The sequence below is a fragment of the Podarcis liolepis genome (assembly GCF_965112155.1).
Source record: "Podarcis liolepis genome assembly, chromosome: 17".
Lineage (NCBI taxonomy): Eukaryota > Metazoa > Chordata > Lepidosauria > Squamata > Lacertidae > Podarcis > Podarcis liolepis.
In genome coordinates, this window is record NC_139571.1 from 21,560,385 (window position 1) to 21,577,892 (window position 17,508).

At 45.4% G+C, this 17,508-nt stretch overlaps 2 protein-coding genes across 4 annotated transcripts; both read left to right on the forward strand.

Annotated features, from left to right (window-relative positions):
• Positions 1-1,094: 1,094 nt before the first annotated feature.
• On the forward strand, positions 1,095-7,195 carry NDUFB6 (NADH:ubiquinone oxidoreductase subunit B6). Its single transcript, XM_083481274.1, has 4 exons — positions 1,095-1,415; positions 4,732-4,824; positions 5,822-5,866; positions 7,038-7,195. Exons 1-4 carry the CDS (start codon positions 1,182-1,184, stop codon positions 7,101-7,103), a joined length of 438 nt encoding a protein of 145 aa, XP_083337400.1. The 5' UTR covers positions 1,095-1,181; the 3' UTR covers positions 7,104-7,195.
• Positions 7,196-8,039: 844 nt separating this feature from the next.
• TOPORS (TOP1 binding arginine/serine rich protein, E3 ubiquitin ligase) lies at positions 8,040-17,049 on the forward strand. 3 transcript variants are annotated; one of them, XM_083481271.1, is made up of 3 exons: positions 8,040-11,158; positions 11,199-11,630; positions 13,354-17,049. In XM_083481271.1, exons 2-3 carry the CDS (start codon positions 11,556-11,558, stop codon positions 16,309-16,311), a joined length of 3,033 nt encoding a protein of 1,010 aa, XP_083337397.1. In that variant the 5' UTR covers positions 8,040-11,158; positions 11,199-11,555; the 3' UTR covers positions 16,312-17,049. The 3 variants fall into 3 exon arrangements, with proteins under 3 accessions (XP_083337397.1, XP_083337398.1, XP_083337399.1); XM_083481272.1 differs by having other exon boundaries at positions 10,240-11,158; positions 11,195-11,630; XM_083481273.1 differs by lacking the exons at positions 8,040-11,158; positions 11,199-11,630 and adding an exon at positions 11,728-11,856.
• Positions 17,050-17,508: the final 459 nt, after the last annotated feature.

The following is a 17,508-nucleotide window of genomic DNA, read 5'->3' on the forward strand; positions in this document are numbered from 1 at the left end:
TCGCAGGTATAAGAGCAATTGATGGTCGCAGGTATAAGAGCAATTGACTTTACATTGGCTCAATTAGGGTGCTATTTGCCTGCTGCTTTCTGCAGCAACAAAAAACTCCTCATTTCAAAAAGAAAAAAAAAACAGCCCTGTCCCACTGCATCTTTTAATAACATATCCTTACAGAGGGAAATAGTCTATAGCATTCTGAAGGGTCGCTACAACCTTTGGTTCTAATCGCCAATGTTTTAGGATTCCTCCCCCTTTTCTAATTTCTTTCTCTTTTATTATTTTATTGTCTAAATTATGCCAATAAAGGATGGATGGATGTTCTAATCCATTTATCAACACGTCCCGATAGTTCAGCAAATGCAGCTCATCCCCACATTCTTAACAGCTCAAGCCCAACCACGCCTACTCGGAAGAAAGCCCTACTGAACACACATCAGTGACGCTTGGTGATTTGAAGCTAAACAGCTAAACCAAAGCAAGTCTGGCTGCTGGTGATGCCATGAATTTGAATCTGATCAGGGCTTCTTGAAGAAGAAAGGTGGGGTGAAAATAAAATAAAAATATAAAATAATAACATAAAATAAAAAGGTGGGACGTAAATAAAATAGAAATTAATATACAATACAATACGGGAGGAGACCTCAGACATTCAAGTGAGGCTCTTTTAGGTGATATACGGGAAAGCTCGGCTCTCTGCTCTGTTTGATCCGCTTCTGCTGGATTCAAGATGCAGGCGCCGCCCCCCAGAGCCAGAAAAAGGGTAGAGCCATGCATAGCAGCGGAGCAGCCGCAGATTCCGGGGCAAAATGCTAAGTTCCTACGCAAAGCAGGGAGCCGTTCTCCCTCCTGAAAAACCGGATAGAAAGACGTTACTGGGGTTTTCTTTTCACGCTTCCTGCGTTTTGGATTCTCAACAAAATCACCTTTTTAATTTAAAAAAACTCACATTGAAAAGTACTGGGAGGGGGAAAGGTGCCTACGAAGAACCCATCCCGCATCGCCGGAAGTATGAAACCGTGTGTCACTTTACCTTTTTTTCCCTTCTTCCTATCTCTATGGGGTCCTGCGGCGGCGGCGCGCGAAGGTGACGCCACTTCCTGTCCCTCGGTCGCCGTGCTGCTGCTGCTGCCCGCTGCCGGGCAAGGTCGCGCGGCGGGGCCGGGAGCGGAACGCGTGTGGAAATGGCTCCTCCGGGCTCGGAGCTGGGCCGCGGCGGCATCGTCCCTCAGGGGACGACGATGGGCTACACGGCCGACGAGAAGCTTCGCCTGGAGCAGCTGAGGGCGCTGCGGCGCCGCTGGCTGAAGGACCAAGAGCTGAGCCCCAGGGAGCCCGTCCTGCCCCCGAGGAAGCCCGGCCTGGTGGAAGGCTTCTGGGAGGGGTTCCTCAAGCCTGGCGGGCTCTGGAGGCAGCAGGTGAGGCGGGGAGGGAGGGAGGCCCAAGGGTTTAGGTCAGGCATAGGCAAACTCGGACCTCCAGATGTTTTGGGACTACAACTCCCATCATCCCTAGCTAACAGGACCAGTGGTCAGGGATGATGGGAGTTGTAGTCGTCGTCATCATCGTCGTCGTCAAACCTTTCCTTGGCATCACATGCAAACATCCAAAACAAATCAATACAGAATTACTGCTTCCTCAGTGGCACTGTGGGTTAAACCACAGAGCCTAGGACTTGCTGATCAGAAGGTCGGCAGTTCAAATCCCCGCGACGGGGTGAGCTCCCGTTGCTCGGTCCCAGCTCCTGCCAACTTAGCAGTTTGAAAGCACGTCAAAGTGCAAGTAGATAAATAGGTACCGCTCCAGCAGGAAGGTAAACGGCGTTTCCGTGCTTTGCTCTGGTTCGCCAGAAGCGGCTTAGTCCTGCTGGCCACATGACCCAGAAGCTGTACGGCGGCTCCCTTGGCCAATAAAGCGAGATGAGCGCCGCAACCCCAGAGTTGGCCACGACTGGACCTAACGGTCAGGGCTCCCTTTACCTTTACAGTGGCACAAACATTTGCTCAAAGAAAGGAGGCAGGGCAGTCTATCGTCACATCTCTTGGTCTCCAGGGAGATCAGACGTCTGCAGTGTATTTTGACGGCAAAGACCCAAATAGAGATATTTAGCCACTAACTTGGTGAGCTCCTGATCATTCCCCAGTAATAGAAAATGTACGACCTCCAACTCTGGTTTCCATTGGGGGATACAGAGTTGATCTAGAAATTGCTGGTGGAGATCAGCATATAGTTTACAATTGAGAACCATATGTGTGAGGGTTTCCACCAGGTGGTCTTCACATGGGCAAGTTCTTTCTCCTTCCACCCTGCCTGAGAACCTTCCCCAAAGGAGGTTTGATGGATTTAAATTAAACCTGGCCAGCGAAAATGTCCTCCTTTCTTGAGGGTTAATCAGAAATTCAAGAAATCTGGCTGCGACATCTGTCACCCCATTGATCGCCAGGGTTGATTCGAGTTGTAGTCCCAAAACATCTGGAGGGCCGAGTTTGCCTATGCCTGGTTTAGGTATTGGTTCATTGCAGCACCAGATTTACATATAAGCTAAACAAGCTGTAGTTTAGGGCCCCACTCTCTTGGGGGCCCCAAAAAAATCCAAAGAGGAAAAAAACTCGATGTACATTTCCAAAATATAAGATAGATAAATAAATGAAACCTACATACAGCTACAGTGGCAAATGACTTTAGATACCTATTAGGTCCATACATTACCGTATGGCATATATTCAACACACACAAAAAACAAACAGCAACAATTTGTTGTTGACAAAGGACAGCTGGACATATAAAGGGCCCCATTACCTTCAGTAGCTTAGGGCCTCATCAAACCGAAATCCGGCCCTGGTTCATTGGTCCATCGTTTGTTTGCCAATACATTTAGTGCACAGTGATTTATTCATTTAATCTGCCCTTGCCTTCCAAGGAGCTCCAGGCGGTGCACGTGGTTTCCATCCTCCCAACAAGCTATAGCTTAGGGCCCCACTCTCTTGGGGGTCCCCAAAAAAATTAAAGGAAAAAAAGGCACTGGATGTACATTTCCAAAATATAAGATAAAAATAAAACCTACATACAGCAACAGTGTTTTGTGTTGTGTGGGCTCCTATTTGTTATGTGCAAATGGCTTTAGATACCTATTAGGTCCATAAATTACCATATAGCATAAATTCAACACAAAAAACAGGCAACAATTTGTTGTTGATAAAGGACAGCTGGACATATAAAGCTCCACATTTTACCTTCAGTAGCTTAGGGCCTCATCAAACCTAAATCCAGCCCTGTGTTTACCTATTCGTTCATTTTACTCGTTTACTTGCCAGTTCACTTAGCGCGCAGTTGTTTTATTCACTTGTTACATTGATATGCCACCTTGGGATGTTTTTGTTTTGATTATGTATTTTTGTGTTTTTATATTGTGATTTTATCCTATGAACCGCCCTGAGATGGGGAGCCACCGCAGAGAAGGCCCCGTTCTCGTGTTGCCACCCTCCGGATCTCCAGAGGAGGAGGCACACGAAGAAGGGCCTCGGAAGATGATCTCAGGGTCCGGGTAGGTTCATATGGGAAGAGGCGGTCTTTGAGGTATTGTGGTCCTGAGCGGTTTAAGGCTTTATAGGTCAAAACCAGCACTTTGAATTGGGCCTGGAAACTAATTGGGAGCCAGTGCAGTCGGACCAAGATTGGTGCAATATGCTCAAACCGCCGCTGAATTCTACATTAGCTAAAGTTTCCAAACTATCTTCAGAGGCAGCCCTCTGAAGGCATACGTATAATGCCTTGCAATAATATAACCATGAGGTTGCAATAATATAACCATGAGGTTACCAGAGCATAGACAACAGTAGGCGATCCCTGTCCAGACAGGGGTGTAGCTGGGCCACCAGTCGAAGCTGAGGCCACCTGAGCCTCAAGCAACAACAAAGGATCCAGGAGTACCCCCAAGCTACGAACCTGCTCCTTCAGAGGAAGTGTATCCCCAGCAAGAGCAGTCAACCTCCCACCCATCCAGTCTAGGGAACCACCCACTAATTGTGCCTCTGTCTTATCTGGATTGAATTTCGGTTTGTTGGCTCTCATCCAGTCCATTACTGAGACAAGACAGTGGTCCAGCACTTCCACTGCCTCAGCTGCAGATGTAAAGGAGAAATAGAGCCGAGTGTCATTAGTATACTGCTGACAACCCCACCCAGCGGTTTCATGTAGTTACCTATTTGTTTGTTACATTTATAAACCCCTTTGGGTGGTTTTTGTTTTGATTATGTATTTCTGTGTGTTTATATTGTGATTATATCCTGTGAACCACCCGGAGAGCAGTGGGTATGGGGCAGTGTACAAATTTAATAAATGATAATAATTTATCTTCCAAGGAGCTCAAGCATATGGGTTTCACACTCACAACAACCTTGTTTACGTATTCATTTATTTTACTTGCTTATTTGCCAATTCGCTTAGTGCGCAGTTATTTGTTTGTTTATTACATTTATAAGCCGCTTTTACCTTCCAATGAACTTCTTGTAGCTGTGCTGGACAAGAAGGCGTGAGGTTACAACCCCAAGCCTTGCCGAAGTTTGTTCCTCTTATGACTAACCATGGTATATTGTGGCACTCGAAGTAGCCCAAAGTCTGGCGCGAATTAATCATAAACTATTTGTTTTAATTTTTATGAATGGAAAAAAATATTGTTTATATCAAAGTTCTTAAGATGTCAGGAACTAATAAGAAAAAACTGTTTGTTTTTAGGTATTCAAAACCTACAAAGCTTCAAAGTTTCTTGTAGTTCGGCTCCTTATTCCTTTTTGGCTTGCCCACTATTACACCAAGTATCACCTAGCGGTATGTATTTTGTAGCATTTTGTTAATACAGCTTTGGGACCTAGCCATGAGCATAGATTTATGGATATACAATATATATAGGCACCTTTTCTGTGATGCTTTTCTCCACATCCCCAACCTGCCTTTTGCTGAAAATAATAGGTTGCTGTTTAGAAACAGACGACCAACTTCTTAAGCCCAGGAGGCTGGACTCCCTGTCTGTGTGACATCATTTTCCTCCAGCAACATCTTGGCTGTAAAGTTTAACTCCTGTCCCCCAGGTTTAAGGAGTTGAAAGGTGCCCTTACCTTTTGGGGAACAGGAGTTAGAACAACAGGACACTTTGTATCCAGTAGCCAAGGCCAAGTCACTGCCTGAAACCTTCAAAAATGATGAGCTTTGACATTTCTAGTTACTGGTTGGCAGATGAAGCACCATACAGCCTCTTCCCTCTTCTCTTCTCTTCTCTTCTCTTCTCCTCTCCTCTCCTCTCCTCTCCTCTCCTCTCCTCTCCTCTCCTCTCCTCCCACTCAGCTTAACAAGATTGTCAAAGCTGACTGCACTAACAGTACATTCAGTGTCAATTTTTTAAATTCTTTTGCCATTAAAAAAATACCTTTTACTGGCTAAAATTCCTCATATATACTGTTGCTTTTGAATTAGGCACTGTAGATATGCTTGCTATACTTTTAAGCTGCTTTCTGAAGGTGTTTTGCCTAGAAAAGGGCAGTGTAAATAGCTAAACAAGTACATGTAATTTTGTGCTAATGCCAAAGATCAGATTGCATCTTCCTGTTCATGGGAGTGAAGCGTTCTATTGGGATGTGTGTGTTTTTCTCAGCTGTGGAGGACTTTGGCTCACTTAAGAGGGCACAATGAGCTTCGGCATAGCAAAATAGTTGCAAGCTACAAGGGACTGAAAAGCTATTAAGATGGGACAGGGTATAACAAATGCCCAACGAGCTTCCAGAATGGCGACTTCCCTTAGAATCCTTAAGATTGCTATTTTCATTCACAGCGTCGGCCATACGGAATAGTCGAGACGAAGCCCAAGATATACCCAGTGAGTAAAATTTGCTTTTATTCCTTTGGTAGTCTGCTGTATAAAGAATTAATAAAGCGACTACGCAGAGCAGGAGTGGAGAACCTCAGACCTGAGGGATCAATGAGGCCCTCTGGGTCTCTCCATCCAGTCCTGTGTTATGGCCTCTCAGGCCATATCCATCAGTGTTACTGCTCTGCAGTTTCAGGTGCTTATACCAGCCTGAAATATGTTCATGAACCATGATGATCTCCCTCAGGAGAGGTATGTGTGTGTATAGAGAAACTTCTGGCTTTTGTGTGACAAAGGTATCCTACTGGACAAAGGCAAGTTGCTCTGCCCATTTTTTACTGGCCAGGTCTGATTTTGCCTCTGGCTACTCAACCTCCCACCCTGTCCTGCAGCTTCTGGAGGGGCTGCCCATGACAGAATGGGACCACTGAGCTGAAAGTGGTTACCTACCCTTTGTATGCAGGGTAAGGTAAAGCACAAAACCAGTAGCACATATTAAAACTTTTACCTATAGGTCATAGAATTGTAGAGCTTGAAGGACCATGAATGAGGGTATTCTCATCCAACCACCTGCAACCTTTCGGCCCACATGTATAGGGCCCCTGAAAACAGTGTGTTTGTTGTTTCTGTGGGGCTGCTGTAAATACACAAGAGTCCTTCTCTGTTCCTGGTATGAGAAATACAGTTCCAGAGTGAGCATTTTCACTCACAGAGAGCAGGTTTGGAGCATACTTATTTCTCTGCTCTAGGAAGACTTTGTTTTTTATGGTACAGGTAAATAGCAACTTACGCGCATTTAACTTGTGCACATCCAGCTTTATGCACCTGGCAATTTAAAAAAATAAATAAGCAGGTGCCTGAGAAAAAGGACTTTGGCAATCCCACCCGCCCTTGAACCCAATGGGTTTTGTCAATACACGATTTTGGGTTTAGGAGCTATCCCCGGGACACAACCCCATGTAAGTCAAGAGTTGCCTGTATAGCAAACTATACGTGGTTTTGAAAGAGTGAGTTTAGTAAATCAGTTATATAGTTGGAATTTCTGATTTGCAAGAAAGTATTTCCAAAATGTACCAAAATAGGAACAAAATTGGTACTGAAGAAGGATGTGTATGTACTTCATTCGGTGTCTAAAACAACTGTGTTACAACAAAAATTATGATTTCTTTTAACTTCTTAGGGTGACATAATTATGGAGACGGGGGAAGTAGTTCCCCCATTGGATATACCCAGCAGCCATCATTAAGAGGCTCAAGAACTTGGAAAACTACAGACGCGTGTCTGTCTTCAGGATGTATCAAATTTAACAATAAAGATGACTTCCAGACTACTAGAAAAGACTACGGCTTTTCATTTTTGAAATAAACATATTATTTCTCTGACTTGCTGTTCAGTAATGGAACATCCCTGCACGGCACACAGCAGTGAACAATCTTACGAATTAATAGCATTTTCTGATAGCATGGACTGCCTACTCCAAAGAAAGGGATGGCATGTGATAATGTGCTCAGGGTCTCTCAGTGCAATTCTTGTAGGTGTTGCTATTGAATTCACTCATTATAATTCCGGATGCAGGCCAAGGAGAGATTGCAGCTTGGCTTGTATTGGGGGGTAGAGGGGGGGAAGAGCGCAGGCTTCAACCATCAGTTAAAACTATTCAGGTCATGAAGTGTAATACACTAAACAGTTTAACCAGCATTTTAAAAGATGGCAGAATGAAGCCATTTGATACCTGAACAAAGCAAACAGGAAAAGAAACTAAAGCTACACTTTACATATAAATTATGCTGCCATAAAAAATCAATAACCCTTTAAAATGACCTTATAAAGTATAGGATCTTTTATTACAAGGATTTGATAAGCATATACTTCTGCTTAATTGAGGGCAATGTAAACTATCGGGATGGGGAGGAGTAAGAATGTTTCTTCAAAATCGTGTATTGTCATTTGAGATTAGTCATTGAAAAATCGAGCTCTGGCTGGAATGCAGGACGTACTGTTCAGAAGTAGAGCGGCCCTTCATTTTGTTACTACTCACCTTTCATCTCTTAATAGATTACTGATATTGCATTGTAAATATTAATGATTATATTGCTTTCAGATATTCCAACACTTCTGTGTCTGGGCTGTTAAAACAACTTATATATATGATCACTGTTTTATTGAAATAAATCCAGCAACAAAATTTACAGCTGCATTGTTACCAATTTATTGCTTCAACAGTAGAATTCTATAATCTGTTTTGAACATGGAATTAAGGAGTGACCTCTCCACCTTAAAATAATGAGTTTGTCATTCAACCTACAATCCCTATATACATAAAGTTAGTGGAGTATTCTTAGGTGTGGCAAGTCTCTCTTTGTGCTTGGCTATCAGGGCCAATTGCCCACATTGAGCCAAGTGGAAAGGAGAGATACAGTGGTGATCCTGAGGCTATGCACTCTCTTCTTACAGAAATTTCTCACAACAGACAGCAAGACCATGCTGAATGCTATCGCTGTCGAACAGAGATTAGTAAACAGTGATCAATTCTAAACTTCAGGTTGAAGATCAGACTGGTTGTGACGGAAAAGGAAGATCAGCTCAGTTTTGGGAGAAGGAGAACTTCTCAAAGGAGGGAGAAGAGATGCGAACTGATTTGGAATTTTATTTATTCTTGCATTTCTTCCAAGTAGCTCAAGGTGGGAGACGGTTCACCTCCTCTTTATTTCATCCTTACAACAGCTCCGGGACATTATTTGTTCCTTTCATTATTCACACATAAACCATCTCCAAGTGACTTAGAAAATTTAAAAGCACAAAGGATGGTATAAAATACGAAAGAAGAGCAATGCATACAATTAAACCTATAAAAGAAATGCAACAAAACTTCAGCCAATATGTTAGGCTGAGAGGATGGCCAGGTTTCACCCGTGTGCTTCATGACTGAGTGGGATTTGAACCTTTGTCTCCCAGATGGTAGTTTGACACTAAGCACTGCACACACTTTCCTTTTTTAGGTTTCAGAAAGAGTAAAAGACGTTAGGAAGCCTGGAAAAACTACTGGATTTCATTCATTTTCACTATACATGTGATAAATCAGGTTTGCTGATAAAATCTGTTCAGAAGTGATCCAGATATTTAAAACAGGCTCTTTTAGGATGCCGACTTAAAGCCTCATGCTTGAAGTGAAGTGTATCCGAATCAGTGAAATGGATCTGAACTCTAAAAGTTGTATTCTTAGTTGATGTTAGCAGAGACAGGAATGTGAAAAGAGAACATTCTTTTTCATTGACTGAGAACATAAATTCCTTCCAGGTGTTTTCTTGCTTTAATCCTGATTTGAGAAGTTTCAGTATTTTTATATATTTTTTTGTAAATCTTCTTGCTATCTTTGAATTCAGATTCTTTTCACAAGTCATTCCAACCGCAATAAAACAACTGTGGATATCTTCACATTGCTTCATGGCTTGTAGGAATGTTTTGCTGCTGAATGACTCACAGATTCTTTGTTTCTGCAGGGTAGTCTTCCTTCAGCTGCCATTTGGCTGCTATTCGTGTTGCATAAATGACATATCCCCATGAAAGCAATACAATGGTGAGAAGAATCTGTTAAAGGCAGAATAAAATGGTGTTTATAGACATTTACATTTGACACGGGAGGCTTGTTTCCAAGCAGAATAAAATGGCTATTCTTAAGCAGCCCTGTGCCATACATTTAAAGCAGTAAATGCATTAAACCACTTTAAATAGCCATGGCTTCTGCCAAAGGATGCTGGGAACTGTAGTTTGCTAAGGGTGCCAGGAGTCGCTAGAGAAACCCCTATACAGGGCATAGTGCTGCAATTCCCAGAGTTCCCTGGGAAGGGAGACTGTGAAACCACCACATTGTATTTCTGCAAGGGGAACAGGACTCCCCTAACAACCCTCTGCACCCTTGCACTAGCCGCAGACAAAAAGTGCAGTGCAGCTGGGGCCAGTGCTCCAAATGAAAAACCTATATTATAATTAGCGCCTGGTGCTGATAACGCCATGGTTGGAACGTTCGATCCCCATATGGGACAGCTGTATATTCATTAATTCCAGCATTTCAGTGGGGTTGGACTAAATGATCCTCGGGGTCCTTTCCAACTCTTCAATTCTGTGAATTGCAGCATATGCGCCCTTGGCCTGCGTACCCAGGAAACGTGCATAGGATTGCAGCCCAGTAATGCAGGATCCTGCGCCTGTCTGCACAGCAACCAGCCTCATTGAGTGCAGCGGTGGTGGACACGGGACAGGACCGCAGCCCAAACCGCCGCCTACCAAACTTCCCGTTGCCACGAAGGGCGTCAGGAGCCTGACTCCCTGCTTGCTACGGAAGAGGCCAGAAAGAAACAGGGGCGCAACGGGCGCCTTACCAGCGAGTATATCCACTCCAGCGTCCTCCGGCTGACTTGCGCCATTCTCGCGCTCCCTCCGACTCGCAACCCGCAGCGGAGTCTCGGGAAGTTGCGTGAACAGGAAAGGGAACCAGTGGCTGCGTCCCGGGGAGCCATTTTCCTTAAGGGAGCAAAGCTCTCAACCCGTCCTGTTGCTCGAGGGCAACCCTTTCCTCGGACCCCACGCGCGATCGGGACTCTCTCTCGCGCAGGAGAGGCGCCAACGGCTGCAAACCCGCCGAGAGTACCAGTCCCGGGGCTCAGCTCCTACCGAGCACGCCTGGCTCTGGGTTCGAGTTCTCCCTTCCCTGAAGAAGCATTCAGCATGCATATTGCTTTCAGGTCCCGCGCGGCGCTCCTTCCCGAGCTAAACTGTGCATAGGATCGCAGCTTTAAAACGCTTGTGATCCAATTATTTGGAAGCAAGCTTCGTGGAGCTCCGGGGCTTGCTTCCAAGGAGAGATGCTCCGGGATGCTACGGTTCCTGCGCCAAAAGGGAGCCTCGCTTCCCCGCTCGCTTGTGGTACCCGGACCCACGGCGGGCGCCTTTGGGGAAACGGTTTCTATATAGGAAGGCTTTGATTCCCCACTCATCCTTTTTTTAAAAAAATAGTGCCAGGAAGGCTCGCTGATCTATCTATCTATCTAATTCAATATCTGCATGGCTTTAAAACCTGGGTCTCCCGCGGTGATTGAACTACAACTCCCATCATCCCTATGTAACAGGACCAGTAGCAAAGGATGATGGGAATTGTAGTCCAAAAAGAGGCGGCGTTTGGGAGACACTGGCTTGTAGACGATTATTACACACGGAAGCTTATATTTAGTTGATCTTTAAGGAATTATTTAAAAAGATTTTTCCTCTTTCATCTTGTTATTTATTATGGCTTATAGACAGACAGTAGATAGATAGATAGATAGATAGATAGATAGATAGATAGATAGATAGATAGATAGATAGATAGATATTAGAGAGAAGAGATCTGCAAGTGTGGGCTGGGAGTTGGACGGGGAAAAAAAAACTGGCCAGAAACCGACATTATAAGGCTGGGGGAGGGGGGCTTCACTTGATTGACAGCAAACGGCCAGGACTGTGGCGTCACTGGGGGAAAGGGGTCTGGGGGGGGTGTGAGAGAGTGAGTGATATAAACCAACGCAGGGGTAATTTTAATAAGTTTTCCTGTTAACCCGGAAAGGGAAGAGGTTGCGTATCCGGGTCGGCCAGGGCCAGAGCCGTCCTGAGGAGCCGCCTCCCCGCCGCCGCCGCCGCTGTCGCCCAACGGCCGCTTTCGACGCCGATGGGTGACCCGCGGGAGCTTCGCAGCCGAGCCTCCGGGGCCAACGGCCCCCGGCGCCAGAGATCGAAGGCTCAGGTGAGCGTTGGGCTGGGGGGGGGGGAGAGAGAGAAGGTCGTGTCATCCGGGCATTCCGCTTCCGTTGGCCCCCTCCCTCCGCTGTTAACGGCACACGGCCACTCAGTCGTCCCGGCGCTCGCTCGCTTTTCTCGTCTCGCGCCTGCGCCTGGATGCTCCTTGGCTCCCCTGGGTCGCCGGTGTCAGTCTAAGGTTTACCCCCCCTCGCCCTCCCCTTGGGAGTGTGGTAGGTGGTGTGGAGAAAGCGGGGGTTTGGTTAAAATTATTGTATTTTAATGTTTTGGTGGAAGCCGCCCAGCCTGGTTGGGCGAAGGTATAAATAATAAATTGTTGTTATTGTCATTATTATTGCTCGACGCAACACTACTCTCCTTATTATGTACAGGAAATACAATGTACATGCCGTAAGGAAACCAGAAATATATATTACCAATAATATATATAACCAATCACATAATATTATATTATATGGGGGGAGGTTGCTCCAGCCGCTCTTATATATCAGTACATAATAAAACACTAAACCTTGAAATGCTTCCGTATACAAGGCTGCTTTCTAAACATTATGTAGTTACTCACCTGTCATCAATGTCACTATCATCATTATGTACAAGAAACACAATGTGCATACCGCTTGGCTGTAAGGAAACCAATGATATATATAACCAATATATAACCAGTCATATAATATATATTAGAGAGAGGGGGGAGTTGCCCCAGCCACTCTGGTTGGCTTTCAACAAATTAAGCACAGTAAAACCGAACATTAGAAGCCTCCCTATACAGGGTTGCCTTTCAGATGTCAGTTAGTTGTTTATTTCCTTGACATCTGATGGGAGGGCGTTCCAAAAAAATAAAACAAAATATTAATATTCTTAGCCAAAACCAGCAGCTTAAAAAGTAACTGAACCTCATAGAGCTTCCACGCATCTGAATTGGTGTTTTAAGGAGGCTCCAGAAGTAGTGCAGGGAAGGCAAAAGCACTGATGACTAGGCTTTTGGGAAGAAAGTGGGCAAATTGTAGGACCCTGTCAGAGCCCTCAAGCCTCCTTCCCAAAGTAAGGCACATCGTTTACACAGCTTTGGGGAGGCAGCATGATGCTGAGAACTGACTGCCCAAAATACCTTGAGGGATGCATGTGTCCCTTAGGCTGTGCATTGGACCACCTTGTGCTAAGGGCTTTCATGTTGACCAAAGCACCAAAATTTGAAATGACAGCTGTCAAGGGCCTCTCCTTTAACAGACACATTATTTAGATAATATTGATGCAGTGTTGTATCCTGTGTTGTGATTAGACCCAGCTTCACTGCTGCCTCTTCTCTTCTTTGCGCTTTTTCTCCCTCTGTGCTTTGCCGTCCTGGTTATGGAGACATGGAATATGTTTCTTCTGCTGTCAGTATAGAAACTGTTTGGACTGGTAAAGCAGGGATGGCGTTCTCTGCTTCATCAGCCAAAAATAGCTTTCTGCAACTGTGGACTTAAGAGAACAGGTATGAGAGAATGGTGCATGGCCTAGGGATAATGATAGGGGACTGTTTCCAGGGCTGCAGGCCAGATTAAGCTCATGGACCAGAGGTTCCCCTTCTCTGTGGTTGGAGGTTCAGTTGGCTGACACTGTGTAATTTCACTTCCAGCTAACTCAACACTGATTTGGATCATTGATTTGGATCACAGATTGCTGAGTGCACGTGGATCATTGCCTCTCTTTTTTCTTATTTGCAGAATGTGGCATCGGTGACAGAAGACTTCACGGTGGATCGCTGTTCACCCAAAGTTGGCACCGATAAGCTGCATCAGACAATGTCTTCAGATTCCTCACCAGACTCCAAGTGTCCGATCTGCCTGGACCAGTTTGAAAATGTGGCCTACTTGGACCATTGTTGGCATAAGTTCTGCTTTCGCTGCGTGCAGGAGTGGTCCAAAAACAAGGCTGAATGCCCGCTCTGCAAACAGCCTTTCCACTCCATTGTGCACAGCATGAGATCGGAAGATGACTTTAAGGTTTATACAGTCCGGCCTTCAGACACGGACTATTTCGCTAATCCTGACGGGAGGCGATTCCGTTACCGGACAACTTTAACAAGGGAGCGCCGCACGCCAGCTTATCCCCGGAGAAGTTCCTCTTCTCGAACAACGGTGTCCCCTCCAGACAATGGGATTTTGTTTGAGGGGTTATCCAGCCAGACGACGAGGCAGAGAAATGCAGAAATGCAGCAAATGATCAGGCGTCTAGCTTCGAGGCGACAAGCCTGTTTAGAAGGCAGGTCCATGCGTCAGATTCAAGAACAGGAGATAATCAACTTCCGAAGAGCTCTGTACCGCTCTGGCACACGTGTCAGGAGCATTGAGGACGGAGGGCGCTATAGAGACATATCGGCTGAATTTTTCCGCAGGAATCCTGCCTGCCTCCATAGGCTCGTTCCATGGCTAAAGCGTGAGCTCACAGTCCTGTTCGGCGCTCATGGGTCTCTGGTCAACATTGTGCAGCATATCATCATGAGTAATGTGACCAGATACGATTTGGAGAGCCAGGCATTTGCTGACGACTTAAAGCCTTTCTTACTTCATCGTACGGTGCACTTTCTGCACGAATTCATCAGCTTTGCCAGATGCCCCTTTAACATAGAGGCATACGATCAGCACGCAAATTATGATTGCCCTGCTCCATCCTACGAAGAAGGGAGCCGGTCTGATTCCTCCATTATTACAATCTCTCCAGATGAGGCAGATGCTCAAGAACCAGACCATAGTTCCTTTGCAGCTGGTATTGGTCAGGCACCATGGGATGATGAGACGCCTGGTCCATCGTACTCCACTTCAGAGCAGGTTCGTGCCGCTGTATCTACTGCTTTGGACACTTCGGAAAGCTCTGATGGAGAACTCTCTGCTAACCCAGTTGAGTTGCAGGCTCAGTTACCGGCTATCGTGGAGATGAATGGTGACAGCTGCGATTCCTCCGACAACTGTGTTATTGTTGGCTACGTGAAGCCGTTAGCAGAGAGAACGCCCGAACTAGTGGAGCTGTCTTCCGACTCTGAGGAATCTGCCAGCGAGAAAAGCAAAGATGTGAAGGCAGTGCAGCCCATCCAGTATCACAGTTTTAGTGACACTGATGCCAGTGGGTCCGCATCACCGTTCTCCATCGGGTCTGGAAATGGGAGCACCAGTTATAAAGCCAGCGTATCCCTATCCAATAAAAGGAAATCCAAAAGGAGTGAAAAGGAGGGCAGTAGTACAACCAGAGAACCAGATACCCAACCTTGGCTACAAAGCTCCCCTACAAAAAGAGATGGTGACGATGACTACAGTTTATCCAAAAGGAGGAAATGTGAATCGCATTCACGTAGCAGAGAGCATCGTGGCCTGAAAAGCAAGAGGAAGCATCGCAGTATGGAGAAACGGAAAAGGAAAAGAGACAGTAGCAGACATAAGCATAGGAAGGACAAGAAGCGGTCAAGAACCCGGGACAAGAGTCTGTCTCAGAAAAGCCAAGCTCTTTCTGTGAGTAGTGAGAGCATTGAATCTAGAGATCTAAGCCGTTCTAGATCACACAGCAACGACAACAGCAAAAGCAGATCAAAGAGCAAAGACAGTGATTACTACGTAAGAGACAGTTACGTAAGAGACGCCAAGTACAAATGGGAGTGCACCATTTACAGCAGAAATTCAGCCCGAGATGGGTATGAATCATCTTACAGGAGAAGGATTCAGGCCAGAGCTCGGTATTCAAGGCAGTCTGCCAGCCCTGACTACAGAATGCAGTCCTTTTCTGAACAGATGAATACTCGAAACCCAAGAGGTGACAGAGAAAGCAGGTATTACTATTATGAGAGGCGCAGATCAAGAAGTCGCTCCAGCAGCAGGTCGAGGACTCCTCCCAGAGGGCCCGAGAGAGTGCGATCTGAGAAGCCCAGCGGGAAAAGGAAATATAAAACCCGTCACCTGGAGAGTGCCCACGCAGGAAGTGAGGAAGCCTCTTCGGCAAAAGATGCAAGCACCCTTGAAAAATACAAGGGCTTTGACAAAAAGAAAGAGAGCTTATCGGACAGACAGCCTGAGGCCGAGAGTCGGCACAAGAGAAGGATGCAAATATCAAGGAGCCCAAGCGTGGAGATTATTTATGAAGGGAAAGCCACTGAAATGGCAAGGCATCATAAAAAGAAGAGGAAAAGAGAGAGGAAGCCACGCAAGAACTACATTGACCCTTCCCCGTTTTCTTCTCCAGTGGTAATAACAATTGACAGTGACAGTGATAAGGACACTGAGATCCAGGAGAACACAGAGTATGAAAGTAGCATTTCCTGGAGTCCTACGATCCCGCAAAATGAGAGAGAGGCAGAGTCTCCTTCATCGCTCTTGGAAGCCAGAGACTGTAATTATGACAGAGTTGATGAACTGGAAAGTGTGGACAAGGACAGCATTGTTACTTCAACTACTAGGATGGTGGTAGAAGATGTGACTTCAAATGGGGATGTACAGCCGCAAGGAGCAGCCAACGGACACACCCCTACTTTGACAGACTGTGGTACTTCATCTAGCATAGGAAATCAGCCTAGCAGTGTAGAAGCTGAATCTGCCAGCCTGTTGCCAACCACCAGAGCGCCTTTGCTGTTAAGGATCTCAAGGAAACTTATTATTGAACATTCATGTCAATTGGACTTGTCAGAGCAGAACGTATAACTCCTAAGACAGAACTGTTTTTGAACAAGGATGTTTCCTGCCCCCCTACCCCCAATCAGACTTTTCTTGAAAGTGACAAACCTTCTCATGGTTCCTGTGCTAAGAATTATGAAATCACTTATGCATAAAGAAGGTCTTGTCCTCCCATTTTTGTACATAAGCCCAAGAAAGCAGAACATCACTAATCTCCAACCCCCTTCCCCCTCAGATTTTATGTTTCCTGTGCCACAAAATCATACTGTTCCTCTCCCTGCCCCCCCCCCCGCCGGACACCCCTGTAATATAAACCCTCTGGTATCTCATAGCTTTTTAATATGTAATGTTAGGAAATAAATTCAGGTTTAATTTTGCTATGTCCTTGATCTGCTTAGATTGACTTTGCTTTGTGCCATTGATTCTCCACTTTAATGGATCACTTGCAGACCATATTCTTTTTGCTGCTACTGCCCTTCCCTTCCCAGCTCCTCTCTTCCTGTGCTGCTTCATGCACTCTGGGTGGTACCCAACAAAGTCACACTCAAGAGTAGACCCATTGAAATCAATTAACATTTCAGTGGCTCTACTCTGAATATGATTAACATTGGCTACCACCCTTTTGAAAGCAGTGGGCTGTTGGATCCAGACCTGAGGTACCCTACCCCACCAATAAAGATCCATGGTTGTTAAATAATCGTGATTCAGGCTGCCCTTTGAGCAAGTATTTCATAGGAGTTCCAATAAAGACGTTCCTGAAATCTATTATGTTTACCGTCTACACGCTTGTTTGCTTTCCAGTTTGTGAAAGCTGACCACACATCGAATATTGCTAGATAATTGGTTATCTTAAAAACAAAACTGCAGAATTTGTAGATCATCTAGCAGTGTCATTCCTCAATTATGGGAGACGAAGAAATAGTGATTTCCTGTTATTTAAGTGGACTGCCAGCCGAGGATGTAAGGGGAGAAGACATTGGAAGGTGAGAGCTCTGGTTTGGAACCAGCGAAAGGTCCTAAAAGGCTTCGTTGGCTATTCCCCATGAGCAGATCTTGCAAAGTGATGTTTGAGTTGACCACTGATGCTGCACAGAAAATGAGCTGTTTAGAATGAATAGTTAACTTCAGATGTGGGAAAATTGGGTTGGTCTATAAAAGAGAAATGAAATAGATTTTATACTAAAATACAGAAGAGTGATGTCTTCCTAATTTGCCAGGTTTTTT